At 39.8% G+C, this 23,492-nt stretch overlaps 1 protein-coding gene across 1 annotated transcript; it reads right to left on the reverse strand.

Moving 5' to 3' along the window:
• Window positions 1-2,981: 2,981 nt before the first annotated feature.
• On the reverse strand, window positions 2,982-19,642 carry TMEM26 (transmembrane protein 26). Its single transcript, XM_048946443.1, has 6 exons — window positions 19,193-19,642; window positions 15,772-15,850; window positions 11,135-11,248; window positions 10,432-10,652; window positions 9,300-9,376; window positions 2,982-7,086 (listed from the first exon to the last, which is right to left on the reverse strand). Exons 1-6 carry the CDS (start codon window positions 19,381-19,383, stop codon window positions 6,671-6,673), a joined length of 1,098 nt encoding a protein of 365 aa, XP_048802400.1. The 5' UTR covers window positions 19,384-19,642; the 3' UTR covers window positions 2,982-6,670.
• Between the last annotated feature and the right edge of the window lie 3,850 nt (window positions 19,643-23,492).

Consider the following 23,492-nt stretch of genomic DNA (forward strand, 5'->3'; position numbering starts at 1 on the left):
AGCCAATATGAGTTAATTATTGGATTAAGGCAGGTAGATTTAGTGTGAAATCTGGAAGGAGGAAAGGAAAGAAAGAAAAGCCTTCTCATTTTCCCTCATTTAGGGACAAAATTAACCACCTTGCTGAGCTGACCCCTACCAAGTAAAAGAGAATACTATTGTTCTGCAGTCATGATAAATCTCTTTGGAAGATGCTTCTGACCCCATTAGAATCAATTGCAAGATAAACTAAGTACTGTTTTTATGTTTCCTTAGTAATAGTCTAGATGTGGTGATAGTCTTCAGCAGTGGCATTGTGAATGCTTCCTGAAAGCAGATCAGGGCTGTAGTGAGTTGTGGTGGCTGACAGCTGTCTTGGTTCATGTACTGCTGTTGCTGAATGTACTGCTGTTTCTTACAAGCATGAAAGATGCTCCAACAAAGCTTCTACCACGTTTATTTTGAAAGACAAGCTTTTTGTGAATTCTATCAGGGGACTGAAACTGCGAAGTACTTAGACAGGATGCCAGATAAAATTTAAGCCCAACACATTTCTTCAAATGTGAAGTGTGAGTTTTCTCATAATAATATAAAAAGAAAGAGCAGCAACACTGAGCTAGGTTTTTTGATTTGTTTTTGTGTTTGTTTGTTTGTTTTTTAAACTCTGTAAAGGCTTCCAAAGCTGTCAGGGACACTTCTGTGATGCTTAGATATATGCATAGATATATCTATATGTATATAGATGTTATGATTGTATCTGTTTTGATTACTCCAGGATACTATTAGCTTAGTATACAGAGATTGAAGACTTCAGAGGCATTTTCAGTACAGATGTTTGAAATTATTATCACAGGTAGTACCCATGCATGCCTACTTTATTTGACTCCAGCCATCTCCGAACTTCCAAAGTTTGAAATTCAGGGTTAGGGGATTGTTTCTTATATTGTACCACCTTTCTGTTCCTATATTTTTACCTATGGTCTGACAGCCTTATTTCCAACATCGTATGACATTAAGAATGCCTTAGGAAGTTCTTAATCCAAAGGGCTGCAGGAAATGACATGGCTGTTTCAATAAGCTAGTCTTTCAGAGAGGCTGCTCAGGAAAACATGCTTCTCTTTGTAGTAGGTTGCAAACAAATGGAGGAAGCTCTTTGGCAGCCACAGATACTTTCAGTCTTTAGCAGGAGGAAATAGGCTAGGCTATTCTTAATCTTCGATTGGCCGGAGCTATTGAGTGCTTTTGTAGAAGCTTACGCAGACAGCAGTGGGAAGTTCAATGGTCAGTGTCCTTTATCTGTGTACCAAGATCTGGGGGACAGGCCAAGAACACAGCCTGAAATACAGACAAGAAAAGAACAGTAGTATGTAGAATATGATTTAAGAGTTTAAATTGATAATTGAAGTATTTTTAAAATATTATTTATTTTTCTACCCCATTAAATTTTTTGCTTTTTCTGCCATCATGACCATTTTTATTACCTCACTGTTACAGATTGGGAATGTTCTGTCTTCCTCTGCAGAGAAGTGCTTTAGTATTATTCTTGAATGGCTTCTTTCCTCATATGACAGCATGGAGAAAGACACAGAATTGAACTAAAAGACTAGAGGGCCAACCACTCTCCGATCTGATGATTCAGAGCTTGTCTGTTTTCGATTGACACAGAACCAAAGGAACAGCCTGGTGCAGTTTTAGATGCTAGTGTTCTGTTCTAAATCGCTTTCAGGCTATTTGGGGTTCTTACTGTCTGAAAGATACGGGTTGGTGTTGATCAAACACAGCATGCATAACTCAAAGTGGCAGGCAGGCATCATCTGAAAAAGATCACAAATCTTCTGTATGCATCTTTTTATATTCCCATAAAATTGAGATAGAAACAAAAGCACTATTGATTTTTATTTTTGTTTTACTTTCCACCAAGTATTTTTTGGTTTTGCTTTTCTTCTTGCCTTTTCTTGAGCGTGGAACTGGTGATGATAAAATAGTCGTATAGGTTGTACGCTGTTTCCTATCAGATATTGAATGGGAGGATCTCCTAGAAAAGAACCCAAGTGTACTTTGGTTTTTGTTGTGTTTTTGTTTGTTTTCTATCCTACTCTAGAACTCTACCTACGGGTAATTTCAGAAGCATTACTTTTCCTAGAAGTGAGTTATTCCATGACTGCTATGCATTCCATCTGCATGATGTAAAGCAGGAATTCATACATAATGCACTGCAAAGATTTCCTGGACACGCAGTTTTGTAACAATACGCAGACTTAACCTCAACTTTCTGCCTAAGGTTTGACTTTTCTAGTTTCTGCTGCAGGACTGCTTCAGTTAGTAAGCATAAAACGCTCCTGCCTTGAGTTCCCTTACACTCCCCTTACATTCTGAAGTGGTTAGCCAAAATTCAGACCTACTGTTCTGATTGGGTTAAAGGAAGATCAGAGATCTCTCTCAATACTATTTTAAAATGGCACTGTTCAAGTCAGGGAGAGGAGAAACCGTATTTAGACATACAGCAGCAGCGGTCAGAAAAACTACTGATCCACTGATTTGTATGTATGGTTTGACAGCTATCTGCAAGAAAGTAACAGCAAAATCTTTACAAATGTGGTTAACCAGTAAGTAATCCAAACCAAAATTTTGGTTCATTTCAAAGCTGAAAAGATGCATTAGTCATTTCCAAATGCTAGAAAACCTATTTTATTATTGAGGGGGAAATAATGATTAGGTAGTTTTCGTCAACTGAGGAAACCTGCATGGAAATAACATATTTCGGGGATCTTAAAAACTTTCTTCCAAATTGGTTTGCTGTTCATCATATACCTAGTGTTTGGAGCTCTAAGCTTAAAGCATCTGTAACATTTGGGCATTTCTGTAAGTGTTTTACAGATGTCTGCAGAGCATGGTCACTAGCAGTCTCGCACATCGTAACCAATAAAAACCTTCACGTATTAGGCATGGTATGGTATCTAAATCACACATGTATTTGTGTGCTTTTATTCAATCTTCTCTGGGATTACCCTGTGATTTGCGTGTTTGGAAGCAAAGGGTCTTTCTGAGTCAAGACATCTATCCAAAGTAGGGAAGAATTTACTGCAGTTAACTGTGGGCTTTCAAAGCAATGACTGCAGTCAGATTCTGGCCTAAGTAATTAACTTAACGATGGGAAAGAAAAGCAGCGTGTGGAAAATATAATTAATTGAAACATATAACGTTCAGTTCACACACAATAAATTGGCAACTATGCCTGAGGTAACTGCCTTTTATTTTCAAGATAAAGTTGGAGTTTTTAAGAAGTAATTGAACGTTTTCTTCTATTTTCACACAGTACCAGAAAATACAGTACAGTTAAAATACCAGCAAAAATGAAATAAAATAATGGTTATTGTTGCTTTTGATTTATTTATTTGTGGATGTGGATGTGAGCACGATGAGGTGGCAGTGGTGAATTTCAGCAGTGGCAACAGTGACAGTGTGTCTCCTCTGCTGGTGCAAATTTCTACAGGCACAGCATGCAGCTCTGGTTCATCACTGGTGCAGATGCACAGCTACTGATGGGGACCATATTAACAAATAGTGTTTTGTAGAGTGTGCTGTCAAATAGTGTTGTGGTACACTTTGCATTTGTTGTAGTTTTCATGGACATAAATAGAGATACTTTTGGAGCAACCTACATAGAATAATCTAGAAGGACAAAGCAGAAACAACGAGAATAAATAACTGTAAGAGCTAGATATCTGTTTGCTGAAGAGATTTAGGAATGTGATTCTCCTGACTCAGGAGATAACAGTTAAAATAGTTCTGAAATCCTCCTACTTAGAAGGGTTGAATTTTCCCAATTCTGACAGTTTACTGCAGCATTTTCTGGATAACAAGCATGACACCAGTTGTCAGATCTTCAAGAGAATGCATTCTACCACTTACTTGCATAGCGTGGCACTCTGAAAGGCACCAGTACAATGCCATGCTGCAAAACTCAACCTGCTGCAAAACAGCTCTGTTGTCATCTTTCTCAAGAAATTTGCAAGAGGAAAATGAAGATGATTTCCCACTGGGATTTGCTGCTGTGACCGACCATACAAATCACTAGACTTTTTAATTGCTATCCAGTCTTCTCAATGAATTAGAAATGCACTCTGTCAGTCATTGCTGTTGCTACCCAGCAAATGCAATTTCCCCTCTCTGCACAGGCAGGAGGGTGGGCTGTCTGCCACTTAAGTGCTTTGTTTTTCTTTCTTTCCCTTGCTTTTAAGTGATCTGTCTTTGCCCATAGTGGTGAGAAGGAAAAAGGAAGTCCAAACGTGTTCTGTCCTAAGCATGAGGGTGTGGATCTAGTCTATTTTGTATTTGTCTGAATAACAATGGAATCTAGTAATGAACCTAGCATTGCAGTGAGTTATTCTCAAAGTAAGTCTGATTAAGAGCTTTACTGCTGCTTAAAATGAAACAGCCTGAAGACTAGGAAATACAGTTCCTTGTATAATACTCCTGCTGTGACTAGTCTTTATATTGCTGTCTCCAGGGAATCTTGCATTTGCTGCAGGCTGAGCCTGGTAGGCAGCTTGTTGTTGAACTAAGTCCTTAAATAGGTAGCCAGTACTTGCAATTTTTTTGCTGGTGAATTTCAAATGATGTTCTAGGAAGATCAAATTAACTAGCAAGGATCCTTTTAACAGGGTAAATTATTACATCAGCAAGTGGTGAACTCAATGAATGTGAGTAGATCTGGCTTGCATCAACAAAGAAGAGATGTTAACAGTGCTACCAGCTGATTCTAAATGCACCTTGGTGTGAAAGGCTTTAGACAACACAACAGTGGGTCAGCAGCAGCACTTTAGCTTCTTTGCCTACAAAAGTTGCATTCAACTCTAAATATTTCAACTTTACAACAGCACTGCAAATGGTAACTGACTTTTTTCATTCTGCTGGACAGAAGCTCAAAGTGAGAAGAGCAGGATGTGTTGCATGTTATTACTAAGGTACAAGTGGTAGAAAGGGCTGTGAGTGTGTAAGACTTGTTTCTTAATGGCTATGTATTTTGTTCTGTCCTAGTGAAGGGGCCTGATCCTACATGAAACAGATCACAATGTTTAACAGCTCACAAATTCAAACACAGGTTTGCGTGTTTGGGAAATTTTAAAATATGTTCGTTGTTAAATGAGTACATCTTTCAGGGGATAAATATGTCGCTGCTTATTAGTCTAATAAGCATATGACTGCTGTGGTGGCGGAAGGAAGACTTTAATGCATTCCTAAACAGATTCTTTGTTTTTAGATAGCTGAAGTCCTCGGTAAAACTGGGGCTGCTTAATATAGGAAATTACCTTAATTAGGTCACTTCCTGTTTGTGAGATTTTTCTTCTTAACATGCTTTTCTGATCTCATTAAAAGTGGATGCAGAAGTCTGTAGAAATGCCATTTTGAGTGAGCATATGATTCTGGGATGGATTTTCAAAACTTACTTATCTTTTGAGCTAAGCCCAGCAGGGTCATTGGTCTTAAATTGATGTAAAGTGTTCCTGGAAGAAATGAATCACATCTCATGCTATTCACCCCAAACACAGAAGTAAATGCATGACAAAAAGCCTTTTTTTTTTTTTTTAAAAAAAAAAAAAAAAAAAAAAAGACCTTGACACTAAATAGGCCAAATGATTCCATGGTATTTAGTGGTGCTTCATGAAATTTGAAGCTCAAGTCAGAATTCTTTTGTCTAGATGGCACTGCTCACATTTGACAGGACAATTTTCTTTCTTATTAGATTGTACACCTGAGTCAGGACACTTAAAAATAATAAAATACTATAAAATGACAACGCTTAAAATCTGCCCTCAACTTCTAACGCAATGTAGCAGGAAATAAAAATTACAAAATTACAAATTTGTTATAGATATATATATATATATAATATAAATTTTCTTGTATGTGTTCTGACTGGTAGAAATATAAAGGCAAGTACCTCTGTAGAAAATGACTAGGTGACAAACAGGTCTTTGGGCATTTTCCCATGTTTTTAATATGTCTATTTATTTGTAAAGTTTAGATTATTCAGACTATGCAGATCCTAAAAGACAGTCTTTTTTTTGTGGCATTTCATGGTGTTTTGTAGTTTTTATACTGAAAATCTAGCCAGAAATGGGGTAGCCACTCAGTGATGCTTTTCCTAACTTTTCTGAATGAACAGTGTTTAGATGTCATGGTAACAGGAGGAATTTGTTATGCCCATTCCCTTGAATATCTGCAGTTGTTGCTGCTGTAGCTGCTGCTATGCACAGTGATCATAACATTCATCTCAGCTGTAGCCCAAACACTAAAGTAGGGCTAAACGCTTCTATGCTTCCTCTGTTCCATTGGGATAGGCTTATCCTTCTATCTGAATACAGGCAAGTACATACATTAGCAAAGTGCCACCAAAGGTTATAATCAACTTTGTTAGTGTGCCAAACCTTTCTTGTTACTACCAACTATGACTACAAAATCCCTGCAAATAATATAGTAGGGAACTGGTCAAAAACCCACACAATCCAATGGGATACAAAATGTCCCACTTCTATGATTTTTTTTTTTTCTTCAGAAGTTTCCCCTACAGTTTAGGAGAAATTATTAATCTCTTAGTGGAAGAGATGAGTTGTGCTCAAAGTGAGTTTCACCATACAAATAGGCCCTTCTGAACCAGCTGAAACTGGTCTTGAGTCAGTCACGGTGCTTACTGCTCTTCCAACGGAGACTGGGGTTCCTCTTTCAGTGGTAAAGCAACACACTCTTTCATTTCGGCGACCTGCTCAGCAGTACCATGAGTAGTGGCTTCGTAAGGCTCACATGGGCAACAGCCAACTTCTCCCTTCCTGCTCTTTTGCAGAATAGTAGTGCGAAAGTCTAACGTTATCACTGCCAAGCGATACAGTTGTAGGATCACAACTAAGATATTCTTAGCTGTAAAAAACACCAGCATCTGGTTGAATATTCGAAAATGGCCCATCAGGATTGAACGCACAATGAAGAAGGGACCATCCTGTATGAACAAGCTCACCCCGATGTTCCACAGCTCTGCGCTATACCTGCACAGCAGCAGGCTAGGGATCTGCCTGCTCGATGCAGTTGGTTTGCAGCCAATATGCTGTACTGGAAATAAAACATACATGTTAAAACAGCTCTCTTAGAACTTAGCTAGGATTGAGCTAAAGGGAAGCTTTTAGGTAGCTTGGATTATAAGTGCATTCAAGTGTGAACAATTCAATGTAAAGCATATCCCATTTCTGGGATCTTAAGTTAAGCAGGCATTTACATAATCTGTCAAGAAGAACCAAAACCCATTTCCCCTTTTCTGTCCCACAAAGCTATCAGTATCAAAACTAGAAGTTCACTTAATTTTTCTACAACAACTTTCCCAGATACTTTTCTGTTAAATCAATGTGCTAAGCTAACATGAATTAAGAAAGAAAAAGCACCTTGAATGGGAACACTTCAGCTGGTTCCAAGCTAAGACCTTGCTTGTAAGAGATTCAGTTGCAGACTGTTGCCTTTTCCTTGTGTTATAATAAGTTTATGTCATGTTTGGTGAGAGGCAGTATCAAGCATTATTGTCAGGAAGAAGCCGTAGTCCCTGCTTGCCTTGTAAGACTTAAACTCTCAGCCTTCTGGACAGCAAATTGCATGCAACTGCTGGAACCTGTGTGGATGCACAGGTCTTTATCTACAGAAGCAGTGGTGGGCTGGAATGCTTTTGGTGGCATCTAGAGAAGGGTCATCAGACAGCTTTGTGTGTGGTAGGTATGGCTGCATGTTATGAAAATTCATGAAGCTAAACTAATCTATTTCTCTGACGATGGGATTACATTAGTATAAAACCAGTAGTTACTGTGATGTGGTACCAATCACCAAGTAGCACAGCTTACCACAATAACTCAATTGTTTGAGGTAGCATGGGGAAAAGGAAAAAAAGATGAGACTTAAGAGCGGAGAATGAGCTGTAGAAGGGGAAACACTTGTTCTGAACCCAGTAGGCAAAGCTTCACCAGCAGCAGGTAATTTTTAATAGCTCATGCGTTCTTAATAGTCTTAACTTCATTGCTGTAGTTTTATATAGCATCAATGAATTGCTTTTTTAGGTCACAGTTACATGCAAGTAAACAGTCTGATGTCTGAATGAAAAGTAGTATTTGTGCAGCTGTATAGTTAACTAAAATAAACTGCACCCATAGTCAACATGTTAAGAATTAAGTTATTGAGCACCAGTTAAATGTAACTATAGCAGAAAAATAGGCGGAAAAGCAACAGCCAGAGGAAAAAAAAAAGCACAACACACATCTTGCTTTACTTAAATTAATGCAGGGTTTCTTTAAGTAACATTTGAATTTATTTGGGTATGTGTAGTGGGTTTGTTTTTTTTTTTTTAAACTTTGTGCATCTTTAAGAGAATATATGTTACAGTAACAAAAAAATTTATCTGTGATAAATTGCAACATTATTTTTTCAGAAGGTGATAGGTGAGCTGAAGTACTGAAATATTTTCCTACCTTCAAAATTGAAATCAAAGCCTAGTGCTGTCCACAAAAAGAGAGCTAATGAAAAATTTCAGGAATCATTTTTCATTATTAATTTATTCGTTCATTACTTTAGGTGTGTCAACCTAGTAGTCATCAGTTTTATAGAAGATGGTGGTGTGGGTAACTTATCTTCAGACTGATACAGTTTACTTGCAAACTTGTTGATATTGGAGGCCAAAAGGGTTGAAATAAATAGATTTTTATTATCTCCTTTGACCTAAGGAAGCCTTTCTGCCTGCAGGCAAATACTAGCCCAAGTTAGCTGAATGTTGGGCCTTTTAGTTTAGAATAAGAATATACAGTCCCAACAAAGCACGGTCTTGCAAGTTCCCTGTAATCAGGTAGCGTGTCCAGTGGTAACCCCTTGAGAGCCTGCGGCATCTATGTGTAGGTTGTGTTGTTCCCTGTGGCTGATATTTGCCTATTTCTCTGTGGGATCCAGTAGTCTCCCCACATTGGAATCATGATAGATTCCATGACCAGATCTAACCCAGGAGCTAACAGAATGAAATTTACGGCAGTAACAGGCAACTAGAGCAACGCTTCAGTACTGCAGTTGCACTTTTTCTGGAAGCAGTATTTTATCCGGAAGACAGAAGTTAGCCAGAAACAAATGCTTCTTCGAAAGAGACCACAATAGGTCTTCAGAAAGTGTCACTATCTTTGTCATATGAATTGCTCTTCAGCAGAAGCCCTGGATATAGCTTGTAGCCTGTGCACAATCACAAGACATGCCAGCAAAACCTTAAAGCACATGTTCTTATTTCTTGTCTGTGTGTAAGTACTAACCTGCAAGATCAAGTGGAAACTGTAACATACTCCAGGTCCATACAGCGAGAATTGCATTTATGAGAATATAATTCTTCCTATGGGAGGAGAAAAAGTAGTAACAGTGAAAAAGCGGTTTCCTTTTGTGTTAACAAAAATGTTTTCTGTAGTATTTAGAATGTCATTTAAAGGGAGGTTGAGCTAAACAGTGATTAATGCGTGTTTCCAAGTGATACTAGTAATACTGAGGAAAACAGGCACTTTTTGGTGTGGAATTTTTGCTGCTTAGTTCACATGTTCCAGCTGTGCAATTACACTAAATTCCTGATGCTGATGTTATAAGTATATGGAAATATCTCTACTTTGAGCTACAGTGTCTATCTTTACCCTTAATACCATATGTAATGATTACATATTCCCTGCAAGCCTGAAGCTTCTCTTCCTAGTCGGAAGGACTTCTTTCCCTCCTATAAAGCCTTTTCTGCGATACTGAAACATAAAATAAAAAAAAGAATAGGGTCTGCAGGAGAACCTTTTCTGTGATTCTTTCTCCTTGTGATAGGTGTTCACAATTCAGCTCTCACTGCTGTGAGAGGGAGGTGGGCTTACATTCTCTGGGAGAGAGTGCAGTGTTGAAAATTCACAGCAGAACTAGGCTGTTCCCTTTCTTCTTACTTTTGAACACTGTTGTTCTATTGTGAAGAAGAAACTACAAATGAAGTAACCAAAGAATCAACTTGGATAATGAGTCACTAAAGCAAACTTGAGTTACTTCCATGTCAGGCTAAAACAATTCATTCACCTGAGAAGTTCTGTATGTAGCCAGAGTTTCAGCTGCTGTAGCTTTCCGACCTGATGCCCCATGGCAGTTATGCTAGTTGTTTGGCTTTTTGTACCCTTTTGTTGTGATGAATGTGATGTGTTTCTCTGCTAGCAATGGATGAATAATATCTAACAAAGCTCATCAGACTGCTAAGTCTTTTACAGCAGAAAGAAGACAGTAGGAAAGCAGAGCCCTTGATTGTAGCCTTCTGTTATCGGAGGGAATACAGTTTTAGTGGTCTGGATGCCACAGACAGCAAAAACAAAGCTTCAAACTGAACAAATCTCTTTTGTAATGTGCAAATTATTTATGTCAGCAAATATTCCTTACCGCACATCCTCAATGTCCAGGGTTTCACTAGCAAATTCAAGTATATCTGCTGCTGTTCCTACAAACATGAGAAGCAGCTGGGACAACTGGTCCCTGGTGATTTCAACCCCAATGGGGAGAAGCCATCTCCCAACTACTAGAAGTAGTAGAAAGGTCTGGTGGAGAGCCAGGGTCCATACAGTCTCACAGATTGTGGAGAGCTGATTCACAAAGACTTTAGCCTGTTTAAAACACAACAATAGTAACATGCTGTAACTTCAGGAGACTTAGCTTAAAGATGGCATTAGTCCTTCAGCCCGCCTTTGATCTCCTTCACGTAGCATTAGAGGAAATAATTTCTATGTGGTGGATATAATTTGAAAAAGGCATGTTAATAACATTTTTGGATAACGAGTACTGATTCTTTCTCCATACTTTTTTTTTCCTATTGTCATTTTTTAGCTAATATTATTTGCAGAATCGTCATCCAGACATAATAAATTCAGTTAGGTTTTGAGGAGAACAGTATGAGACTTCTTACCAACAAGTGTTAGTACTTGGTGACATGCTGGCCACTTTTACCATATGGCTTTGTGTAAGCTGCGTTTTCTTTTGGTCACTATTTAAAGAGATTGCCCGTATAGATATGACAGTCCTCTCCAATTGCTTTTTCCCAACATTTCACAAGTTCACTGATAGGAACAGGAAAAGGTGTCCCACCTACCGTCCGAATGATGTGGTGATCTATTCTCTCGCTTCCCTCACTGATCTCTGGAGACTGACTGATATCTTGATTGGTGACATTCAACTGAACAGCTTCAGGCTCATTACTGCAATACTGTTGTGAACAAAACCATTACATAAGCATTAACATCGTGCACAGGCAGCAGATGCGTTCTATGGCTGAAAGAGGCCTGCAGTCTTGATGTGAGATGTGTTGGTAGGCCCTGGGGAAGCTGCAGGACTGTTCTGCAGAAGCAGATGTAAATCCAAAGGCTGATGGAGCAGGTCATACCGTTTTCTGCTAAAACTGCACTCTGCAGCTCTCTTCAATGGGCTGCCGGGTTTCCTACATTGTCTCTTTCTGCCTAGAATGGTACAGTAGGTAGAACTCGCTCAGTCTGCTATCTTATGCTTATGATCAGAGGCTCTGGATCCAAACTTGTTTTCCAAGTATCTGTTTTAAGCTTCTACTGTCCAAAATAAGTTCTCTAAAAATGCAATTGTTTTCTTCTGTGATTTCCCTCAAGGCTGCAATGAATAGAGCTGAGCTGCGGGGGCATTTGGGTTGTATTTTCCCTCTTCCTTTCCCTGCAACTTTGCCTATTTTGCAGGAAGTTCATAATGTAAGAGATGAGATTCAGGAATAACTAGAAGAAATGGGTCTGTAATGTTGCCTGCCCCTGCAGAGTACAAAAATTGGTGCTTTAGTTTTTGTAGGCGTTGGATCCTGTGGGAAAGTAAATGTTGGCTAAAGCACACTGCTGGGTGCAGCGCAGTGACTCAGCAGTGGGAAGTGCATTGCTTTCTGCCTTTGTCCAGCAGAAGCTCTTGGGGTAGCTGGGGCCTGGCTCCTAACATCTGTCTTCATAACAGCCTTTAGCATTTCATTGTAATAAAAAAGGAGTAATTAGAAAATCAAACCAGGCTGTCACGAAAGACTTCTATCCCCCTTTACTTGTGCCAGAGAACGCCAAACAACTCCACTGGGCCCCCCACCATTTTATTGCACAAGGAGTGATTTTCTGCAACAATTGGAATGTTTGCGTGCATACTAAGCAGCTCTATTCAGCATAATGCCTGCCAATAAATGGGCAACATTTTCCAGCAAATGTCAGAGCCTAAAAAACTTCAGATCCCCTTTTACTTTGTCTCTGATGATACTGCTCATATCTGAGCAAGTGCTGCTTCTTGCCTGACATTGTAGATAAATGGAGCAACTTCCTGTGGCCTGAAAAATCTGGAAAAAAGTCAATGCCTGTTCTTTTGGAATTGGTGATAACAGCTCTGAAACTGAATGCATGGCTTATTGCACAATGGGTGTGACAGCACTGAAAGATTGTCACCAAGATGTTGGGGAAATATTTCCATTTGGGGAAGGGAGGTCTTGAAATTCTGGCCGTGGACACAGGGACAGACAGGATCTGGGGTTCTGCCTATCTGCTGCCTTTTGGGGCTGATCTCCCAGGTTGTCCCTACAGGTTGCTCCTGCACAGCCTGCTGTGGGCTTGTTTTGTTATCTAGCTGCGCATAGGCATAGAGAATGGTTAAAAAAATAAGTTGACTTTATTTATGTCTTTCATAGGCTCCTAATATGCAATTTTTGAAACCATTCCTGACTTGATGGGGGATGCATGGCTCCAAGAACGTTGACCAAACAGTGTTCCTTAGAACCAGATCTGAACTGCTCTGCCTGCAGGCTGGAAATGGAGAACTGCATCTGCAGAGTCAGGTATTTAAATCAACCTCTAATTTTAATTTCAGTAGGTTCCTCTCTTCTTTTGAATTGTTCCTCTGAATATTTATTAAGAGGTGATTGTGGTGGTGATTCACTTGAAAGTTAGGAAAATAACCTTTATTTTACATCATGTATATGCATGTAAATAGGCCTGTTGGTGCCAGGCATATCTGCCTAGCTAATTATGTATGCACAGTGACTTAATGGGAATGTGACAAGGAAGAAGCCAGTACTAAGCTTCATAGGCAGATGAACATGGTTTACCTTCTTAGTTCTACAGTCTTGTTACTCATAGGTGTCCGGATGTGCATGTAGCTGAACAAAAGTGCTTAATGTTTATTGTGCAAAAATAGAACAGGAAGAAATTGTACACATCTTACAGAAATTCTAGTAGGTTTACTTCTTTTGTTTCTTATGAAATGAAGCTGATATTCCTCTGATCTATAAAACATCATCAAAGTGGAAACTGTTTTGCATGATATATTTTCTCAGTGCCCAGCTTGCAAAGATCTTGCTTGGGGTGCAGGGGGACCCCCTGAAATACTGAACTAATCCAGCAATTTTCTATTTGCTTCTTATTCAGTACCAGATAGAAATGAGGTCAGCTAAAACTTTTTGCAGCAGACCCAGCACTAAGGTGATAAAATTGCTGCTGGAATAGCAGGGTAGAGTGCCCTCAGCCCTGTTACCATGTGGAAGCTGACAGCCCCTGCTAAGCAACAGGTACCCCTCGCTCTGCATCGCTGGAAGCAGTGTGGCCGTCACTATGGCAACACACACGATGTCAAATTCAGTATTGTGACTTTGCTTCATTTTGCTTCGACTAGAAAGCTGAAATGTAACATAGGGAGAAAAGATTGCTTAAGCTGTCTTCCCAATTGAGGAAGACAACGAGTGTGGGAAGGGAGAAATGATGCATAGTATCTCTTTTGGAAGAGTGATACAGTGGAATTTTAGCTGGTAAGAGAATCCCATGTTTGAATGAGGCTGAGGGAATGGACAGGAAAATTGGTTATTTCCTTAGTGGTTAAATGTATTTAAAGGTTTACCAAGTATCCATCTTACTTTTGAGCAGGACACTTGCGTGAATACTGTCCTGGCAGTCAGGTAACCTCTGCTAAAGATGGTCATCTGTTTCGCTGTGGTAGTAATATACAAGGTATTTGAAAAGCTAAGAGGCATTTGTTCATCTGAAGTCTTATGCATTTGAGGAATTATTATTGTTTCTTAATGGAATAAATGGTTTTAATTTTCTTGCTGCTCTGTTTTGCTGACAGCAATTTCTTTTGCTCAGTATGATTTAATTTATTTTATGGAGTCTCCCAAAGATGCATTTCATCCCCAGATGCTTCACTGCAAAGCAGTACTTTTCATGCAGTCAGTATTCCACTTTGAATGGCACTACTTCTGTCCAGTACTCGGAGGCAGAATTGTCTCAGTCTTCAGGAGAAACTGTGCATTAGCACATGCCTGAAGTAACAGCACCAGCACAAGCGGTTGATGTTTCTGCTTAGGTTTTCAACAAGAGATCAAAGTTCTGTTGCCTCAAAGACCACAAACTGTTCTGATAGTGTGTGTACAAAAAGTATGGAGCCATTCTGGTATTATTTTCATAAGGAACACTTCAGCACAACTTTCACCAGAAGATATAATACATTATCTGGGTGCTGTCTGATATTGTTACGAGGACTGCTCCTTGTCTAGAAGTGCTGCTTTTGAATCTGTTCGATGGTGCATTTCTAGAACTCTCTATCCTATTTTTCCAGGTATAAACTAAGCTGTTAACTTGATATACTCCCTCTTTAATTCATAGTAACAGTGTATCAATAAGAACAAAATATGCCATGTTCTAACATCATTTTGGGAAATAAACTGCTGCCTCTGACTACAGAATTAGCCTGTTTTGTGGACCAGATTTAACTATGACAAATGTTCTCAATATCCACGTTACCTGTCTGTGACTGTTTAAGGAGATTTGGCAAAACAAGATGACAATAAATTCCTGCTGCTGTATTTAGAAAAAGCCTCAGGCATTTTCAGTGTAAACACAATTTTGAATATTTGATTACACTTCTGGGGGCTGTAACAATATTTCAAAAGAGAAAATAAGGGACTGTGTCTCCTTAGTCTAATTAATGTATCATCTTCTATCACTTTCGCTCCTACCAGGTCATTTTCTGCTAAGGTTGTATAAAAATCCTGGGGCATGCAAAAATCCCCTTTTACACTGCATGGAAGGAAGTTCTATGGGGACTTGCAAGCAGCTGGCATGGGGGAAGGACTCACATGCTCGGCATGGGCTGTTGACTTTGTCTTCATCCTAACTGGTGACCTCAGTTGCCAGAGGAATCACTGCCTTTAAAATTGCTGCCACATATTTGGATCCTGAAGTGGAATCCAGACTCCCCTTCCCAGATCATTGTACAGCACAGAGAAATTAGCACAACAGCTAATCTGTGGTGGGAATCTGTGAATATTCTTCTAGTTTGCAGTATACATGAGGTAATTTAAGAGCCTTTTAATTAATAGTTACCGCAATTTTGGCTTGCTTGGAGTTTGCCTGTAAATGCATAAAACTCTTATTTTATTTTACAAAGGCCTCTAAAGCAATGAAATTCTTTTACCATCCTGAGCAAGATTCAAGCTGATAACCTGGGGCTGAAATGCTGTATTTCATACTTCTAGTCTTCAGTTTCTCAGCCAAATACAAATAGTCTCAATTTAGCTAGAAAAGAGATTCATTACTTGATATTAGGAAATGCACAGTTGTCCATAGTCCCAGCCAGTCTGGGAGGCCTACCAGCATAAAATGGAAAATTGGATCAAGGTCTGGCATTTATACCTAAATCCAAACCATCAGATAATCAACTTCAAGCCAGTCCATCATGTTGCATAATAAATACCTGTGTCCCATGGTGAATTTCCAGTAGCCATAATGATGGTACTATGCAAATCAGATACAAAAAGATTGCTGGAGAAAACCTGCAAAGGAAAAGATAGCTTGGTATTATATCACATTGTAAATATCTTGTATTCTCCATTATTATCTCAGTTGGACCTGGAGAATTCTACTTACATTACAGTTCACATTGGGCTATAACTGCAAATAAGAGTTGCAATTCTTGCTGAATTCTCACACTGTCAATGTTATGAATTATACTTTTTTTTTTTTTGTGTAAGCCTAAGATCATATATAGTTTATTTAAAATCTCTTCTCAAAAACTACCCAAGTTTTTTAGCTGTTTGTATTTCCATCATGTATTTCCATCCATTCTCAGCATTTAAAACAAACTAACAACAAAAAAAGTCTAACTGATGTGATCTTTTAGATTTGAGGAAGGATGAATCATAGAATCACTTGAGTTGGAAGGGACCTATAAGGGTCATCTGCTCCAAATCCCCTACAATGAGCAGGGATGTCTACATCTAGAGTTGTTCCACTGGATAGTGCTGGGATGGAGGCTCTTGATTAGGATCCTGGTGACACAGAAAAGTTGGAAACAACTTTGCTGAAGACATTTCTTTAGTTAATGTTTTTCAGTGCAGACTAAAATGATTTATGAAAATGGGCCTTGCCCTTCTTCCCCCACTTGTGCTGGCAACTGTCTAATCTTTTTAGGATTTCTTTCTCCAGTTCCTTTTTCTTGTTACTCTCTTCTATAACTTGTGATGGTGAAGCTTTATCATCTAAAGCTTCTTGAACTGAGTTTATTCAGGCATGAGGGTGGTGAGACACTGGAACAGGTTGCCCAGTGAGGTTGTGAATGCCCCCTTCCTTGGAGGCACTTAAGGCCAGGCTGGATAGGACTGCAAACAACCTATTCTAGTGGGAGGTGTTCCTGCATATAGCAGGGGGTTGGAACTAGATGATCTTAAAGGTCCATTCCAACCCAAGCCATTCTATGATTGTATGTTTTCCTATGAAACGTATGACTTTATTTTTTCATTTTGCAATTCTTATTTTGGATTACGAATGAGGCTGTCCAATGCCAGCCCTGCCATAGTATGGAGTGAGCATCACAGCGATGCTTCCGAGAGTGACAGCAGCCTCTGCACCACATGGACATCTCAGGCAGAACAGTGAGGACAGCTTCAGGACACTTGTTTGGTTCCATCTGTCTTGTCAGCAGCACACATGGCAGTGAACTTAAATTGCTTATAATTGTGTTTTGGTCAAATTAGTTGGATGTATTATTAGCTCACATCTGGAATGTACCTTTATTTCTGTAATAATGACTTTTTCAGAGGAGATTGTTTTGAGGAAGAAAAACAACCAAAAATCCAGCTGCTTAGGAAAATCACTTGTTTGCTGAACTGCTCCGAAAAGTTTCAGTTAATCCTTCTATATAAGGTGGTCTTGAGCTGTTATGTGTTGTTTGCTTTTTATAGTTGGTTTGTATTTCCTTTTTTACATTTTGGTTGTTCTTGGGTTAGAAGGTGTGCTTGAGTGTTTGTTTGTTTTCCTCTTCCTGAAGTTAGTGATTCTGTGGGGTTTTAGTCTAGTTATTTTGGGAGAGAACACACTTCTCAATTGAATGGGAGGACTATTTTATTTTACTATTTCCTATAGGACTTGAGCACATGAGAAATCCATCCAGCTGGCAAGTTAGCAGTGCTGAGCTAATGATAGCAGATCTGGCCAGGAAAGTTCAGGAGCTTTAACCCTGCCTTTCTTTCAGAAGGAACACTGTAGAGCAAATATTACTTGGCCAGGCACACAATATTACTCTCTCCAAACGCTCTATTTAATTATTTCTGCTGATGTAATAAGCAACTGTCTTTTCTCAATAGTGTATGGAGAGCATGAGAGGCTTGTGAAGGCAGGGGAGTTCTGTGGTAGAGACTGTCCTTTGCTTGCACTAGTAGACAAAAAGGGAGGCATTTCTATAAATGCAGCTGATGTTTTTGGTTCTGAGTGTGGGTGTCTGCAGAGCAAGAAAGTTATCCTGTTGTGATTAGATGCTGCTCGTTTGTCTGCAGTTCTCACCTACAACATCATTTACTATGCTTCGTAAAGTGCTGGACTACGTCCATTTTCCTTCTAGCCAAATTTAGCCCAGACTTCTAGCACACGTTCATTGAAAAGAATCTGCTTTCTGTATGGTTGTTTTTTTTTTTTTGGTTGTCCAAAAATGGGTTTAGCGAGTGTGCCTTCAAGAAGTGTCTGCTGCCTCTTCCTCACCCCAGTGAACAGGGTCTGTTCACTCTGCCTGTGATTTACACATGTGCTCTGCTGTTAAATTTTCCTGTATTCCAGAAAGAATCACTGCTTTTATTACACTTAAATTTAGATATAGAACACTTTTGAGAATTGTCATACAACATCACTTCTGTTATAATGTGTTTCACAGGCTGCAATAGACAGAAATATAAGGTCATGGAAATTGCTAGGTTTTTTTTTTTTTTTAACCTTGAATTTGTCCCAGGGACACTGGGATAAAAGACCTGCAGTTTGAGATTTTTACAAAGAAAAGGTCCTAATGAAACCTGGACAATTAGTTACGTGCCCGCTTCCCTTTCACCAACCATTTGTGTTTGGCTGACTGACTGTGCTGATGAGCTGTAGATGTCTGCAGTCATTCCTTACATACGTGTAAAAACCCAAGAGCTTGGGCAAATTCTGCTATGACTAACTTATTTTGCTCATTTCCCAGGCAGTCTTTCCTGCATGAAGGCTTCCCTCTGGAATAGCCTCTTACATTCAAATCCAAACACTTAAACGACTCTTACTGTAAGAGTTCTTGCTGCTCATCTTTTATTTGATGCTGAGCTTTTGTTCATGCACTAGCATGGAAATAGCACTGTTGTGGGTAGCAGTCCCAGGGAATGCAGTCCCAGGGAATGAGATGCCTGCCAGCAAATGGCTGGCTGGGTGAGAGGTGTGGGGCCCCTGGCATCTATCTCACTGCCTGTGCTCCTGACTGGCTGTGGCATTGTGGTGCCCAGTGACCCTGCCAGAGAATGCGTGCCCCCATTTCCCCTGCACCCTGGATTGGCAGCTCCAGAACACAAAGCTTTTGGCTGCAGCAAAGTTCCTTCTTTCAGCTGTTGGTGCACACTCACTATTGTACAAAGAGTGGTTCCCAACTCGTCCATTGCAAAGCTGCCCCTCCTGAAAGCCCTCTGGGTTTGGCCACAGGCTAGCCAGGACTTCACCACTTTTTTACCACCCCAGGTTCAGCAGCAGGGAGACTGCAGCTCCCTCAAACCGTGGCAGAAAGGAAGCCAGGGCAGCTCCGCTCACAGGCAGCAGCCCCTCATCTGCAGCAGAGTACATGCAAAGAAGCAAGAGGGGCTCCGTTGGAGCCAGCAGGATATGCTCACCATTTGTAGCCTCTGCCTTGCTTAAACTTGAGCGTGAGCCCTGTCTCCAGGCAAAGCAGAAGATTGAGCAGTGCCAGCAGCCAGTACTTGGGTTCTTTCTTCACTTCAGTCACTCTCCAGACCCCGATGAGGGAGTGCAACACGAACAGCAGGCGAGTAACAAGAGCGTTGAGCAGAACCATCAGCTCCATCCCGGCCCAGTCCCTCTCCACTCTCCCCACACGCAGGCCCAGTGCCTGTTAGGAGCACAGAGAAGCTGCCCTGGGAATCACGGCAAAGCCTGCACAACGCAGGCACGCAGCTCTTTCCTCTCCCATCTCCACAAAGGGGCCCATTATAACAAAAAAGAAACGGTATTGCCCCTCCCCCAGACTTCCTGAAAACTTTTTGGAGAGAAGAAAAAAAAAAGAAGCTCAAGCTTCCAAGCTGTGGTGCTTTGCAGTGCTCTGTGCAGCTCTGACCACACTGAGCAGGAAAGGCTTCTGCATGTCCCCTCTCTATCATCTCAGGGACTGAAGGCCAGGGAAACTGCAGTCTCGCCCAGTTCCCATTTCCTTCCCAGCTCTGTTCTTATTTCCTATATTTCCAGCAAAGAGACAAAACGTAAGAAACACTATTAATGTGAATCTTCCTTGCTAAAACTTCCACTGCATTGCTGATGCTGCAAAAACCTCCTTACTCTCCCCTCCCCACAAAAGCTTTACTTCATATTTGGAAACTTTTGAAATCGTTCATTTAACAGTGCAATACAGAAAGCAGAGGCTATGTATTTCAATATTGGAATCCCTGTGTGCAGACACATGGCTGTGAAGATTAGTGTTGAGCCAATTGATTGATTGAATTTCAGCACTGCTTAGCTTTTTTAACTTGCATTGGCTTTAATTTAACTAATGTATTGAATAATCTTCAACCTGCTTCAGGATGAAGAAGCAGCCCAAGTGTGAGGAATTCCATAAATCAGACTGAAATCTGGGCTAACACCAGTGTTACCCAATAAGCCAATAGAGTCAGACACAAAAGTCACATTTGAGTTTGACTGTTAAGTCAGATACCTCTGCAATGAGCTTTAGTACCTTCTGGAGCAACGGTTTGTAACTTACAGAGTACAGTAAGAGTTGCCTCGACATTTCTTATGGTAGTTACATTTTTATTTAAATTTACACTTCTGAAACTGAAATGTCACCTGGATGAGAATTGTTACCTGCTCCATTTTTGTGTATGTTTCCTGCCAAAGCTCTGAAGTTGAGATATGCTATTGTAAAATACCAAAGCAGATTGGAAGACACGGAACCTACTATGACCCTCCAAAGGCCTAACTTCCTCACTTATTTAAAAGCATTGTTCTACTTTAAAGATAAGGATATGTTTGTCTGAAAGTTGTGACCCTTCTAAGACGAAATTTTCCTCAGAGGTTTCTCATATTGAAGCCAAGCCACTTTTCTACAAACTGCTCCCACCAATGCCATCCAGCCAATATCCATGGGGCTGAAGGATATAGGAGAGTAGAATCATGAAAAATAACCCTGCCCAGAAAAAGGAAGACCAAAGGTCCTTCACTCACTATAGGTTTCTCACTCAGGAAATGCCTGAGTAAATAAATGGGCTGTGCAGTGTGCCTTTTTGAAACAACAGAATCATATTCCTTGTACTCAGAGCAAAATCAAGAGCTTACCACTGATAATCACCTGCCAACAGCCACCCATATGGTGTTGTGAGGGCTATAGGTTCATAGCCCTTCTGCTGGTGTTAAGCTCAAACGTAACTGAAAATGAAACAGGGAACAGACAGAACTGAGATAATTTAAACAAGATACTCCTCTGTGAGAGCTTGATGACTAAGAAATGACATGAGGGCAACACATTCTAATTGTTCATGGAGATTCTAACGTCACAGACACATCATAAACTTGAAAAGATGATCAGTTGGATAGGTCAGTCCCACGACAGCGTGTACTCAGGAAAGATGCAGTGAGATTTGTTGGTAGGTCAGTAATGCTGTGTGTTTAAAGATATCTTAGAGTTTGTTTTACCAGATAAGCCCATCAATGGACAATCCAGTCCTCGCATGGGTGGAAGTGCCAAACAAAAGAAGGAAGTTAATACTGACTTTGTATTACATTTGTCTATCTGACCAGCGGGCCATGCTGGCAACAGAGGGCTGTGTAAAAGGAGAAAGTTAGAATAATGTGAGTCATCTGTTGATGATGTTGATGTTCTGTGGAACAGCTGGTTTGGGAGTCCATTGAAGGCTACCTTTGAGAAGAAATACTGCTGAGAAAGTTAAAATGGAGTACTGTGATTCAGTCTAGAGAAGAGAAAACTGAGAAGAGATAGAAGTGGCCAAATGAGCTGCTGCAGGGAGGCCAGCGATAGCCCAAGTCCCAGAGGGGAGAATGCAGAAGGCTTAAGCAGCAAGAAAGATTACCATTAGGTGTCTTGAGATTTTTCCTGCTAGGAGGGACACGGAAGACCTGAAACAGATTGCACAGAGATCTTGAATCTCCATTATGAAAGACACTTGAACACGGATCAGGGACCCATACATCAGGAATATCAGCAGTTTAGTTGATCACACTTTGGGGCAGAGGGCTGACTGGAAGAGCTCTAGAGGTTTCTCAAAGTCTTACCTCCTATGGCTCTAAGGTTTATTTCTGTATGATCTAATCCTTGTCTCATGTCTTTGAGGAAGTTATGCCAGCCTTATAAAGAGATCACAGCGTGTGGCAGTTAACAGCCATGTTGAAACAAATGGGAATGATTCAGTTTTACATGTGAAACAAAAAATTAGTCCAGTTTTGGAAAGGAAAACCTGACTCTTGCAACATGGGGAGAGGCAAATCTTTCAAAACAAGAGATGTGCTAGAAAGTACTAGCTAGATTAGTAAGGGTGTGAAGGAAATGGATAAAGGAGTGAAAAAACAATATAAAGAGATTAGCTCTCCAGTAAAGAGCCAATATGACTGTAAAAGCATTAAAACCCCTGCAGGAGATATACTGAAGACTCTGCCCTGGATTAGAATTTGATATAAAATAACTGAAGTCATACAGTTTCTATGCCATTTGTAGCTGAGTTAATAGCATATGTTCCTGGAGGATTACAGTCAATGATTAAGGAAATTAGGTTTTGTTTGAATTTAATTTAGTTGTATAAAGCTGCTACAATAATTTACAGCTTTGATATTTAGTATTTAATAACACACATCTTAAAAGAATCCAAGATATAGAAGTGCCATTATATATTGAAATATTATCCCCATAAGTCATTCATATTTGCTAGCTGATAAGAATGTTCATCATCTAGATGAGCTCAACAGGAGCTACTTGATATTAAAAAAAACAGTGCAGCTTGATAGATGGTGGCGGGGAAATCTTTCTGTATCTTTCTCTATCTGTTATTGTGGTACAGAAATCATAATACATTTACAAAGAACTTTGCACTCTCAGTTATAATAATCAAAAGGATGCACCTCTGATGGCTTTCTTTCATTGAATTTTCAAATTTGTGGCTTCATGAACACTATACACTCTTTTTCTTCTTTCTTTCAAGTGTTTTCCTTGCCTCCATTCCCTTTTTTTTTTTTTTTTTTTCCTTTTAAGGAATATTTTCCTCACTCCAATTTAGCAAGCCATCCTGTCTCTGTTCAGAGGAAAAGAGGTATGTGAAAGAACATCCTAGACTGAAAATCCAGTCTTTTAGAAAGAAAGGTGAAAGTACTTATTACATGGGCATGGGTCTATGATGAATACTCTGTCCCCAGCCACAGCGTCAGGTGGTGCATGCTGGCAGAGCTCCATGGAATCAAAGCTCATCAGCCCCAAAGTATGGCACAGAGAGATTCATTTTTCCCCTTTTTAAAACTAAGGGAAAGATATGAGTAGTTTACAGCTGTTCACAGCTGATATATCTTTTCTGTTGGTTTTATGGTTTGGAAAAAAGCACTCTGGAAGGACTCTATTTTTCCCTAAAGGACTAAAAGAAAAGAAAGTTTCTTTTATTTTATTAGGATTTGAAATTCTTTGCATGGTTTGGATTTTATTTCTGAGAACTCAAAGGAGTTCTGCAGCAGTGCATATTTCAAAGAAGAATAGAAGCAACCCTTTTCTGCAGGAACTATTTCATCCATGGTTGAAATTACAAACACAGAAAAACTATGGTATTTGTCCTTGATAAAGAGGAACATTTTCCAACAATTTTGTTTGGCTAGGAATCCTTTGAATGATCTTTTTAATCATTCTCTGTTGTGCTTTCTAGTATATGAATCGTGATGATTCAGGATGAATAAAATGGTGGCAGGGCAGAT

Source organism: Lagopus muta, chromosome 5, assembly GCF_023343835.1.
Source record: "Lagopus muta isolate bLagMut1 chromosome 5, bLagMut1 primary, whole genome shotgun sequence".
In the NCBI taxonomy this organism is placed as follows: domain Eukaryota; kingdom Metazoa; phylum Chordata; class Aves; order Galliformes; family Phasianidae; genus Lagopus; species Lagopus muta.

Coding starts and splice junctions, on each gene's coding strand:
- TMEM26 (XM_048946443.1), bottom strand. CDS start 19,383: ATGGAGCTGATGGTTCTGCTCAACGCTCTTGTTACTCGCCTGCTGTTC. Junction 15,851..19,192: donor CAAGGCAGAGGCTACAAATG/GTGAGCATATCC, acceptor TTTCCTTTGCAG/GTTTTCTCCAGCAATCTTTT. Junction 11,249..15,771: donor AAATTCACCATGGGACACAG/GTATTTATTATG, acceptor TGTTCACAACAG/TATTGCAGTAATGAGCCTGA.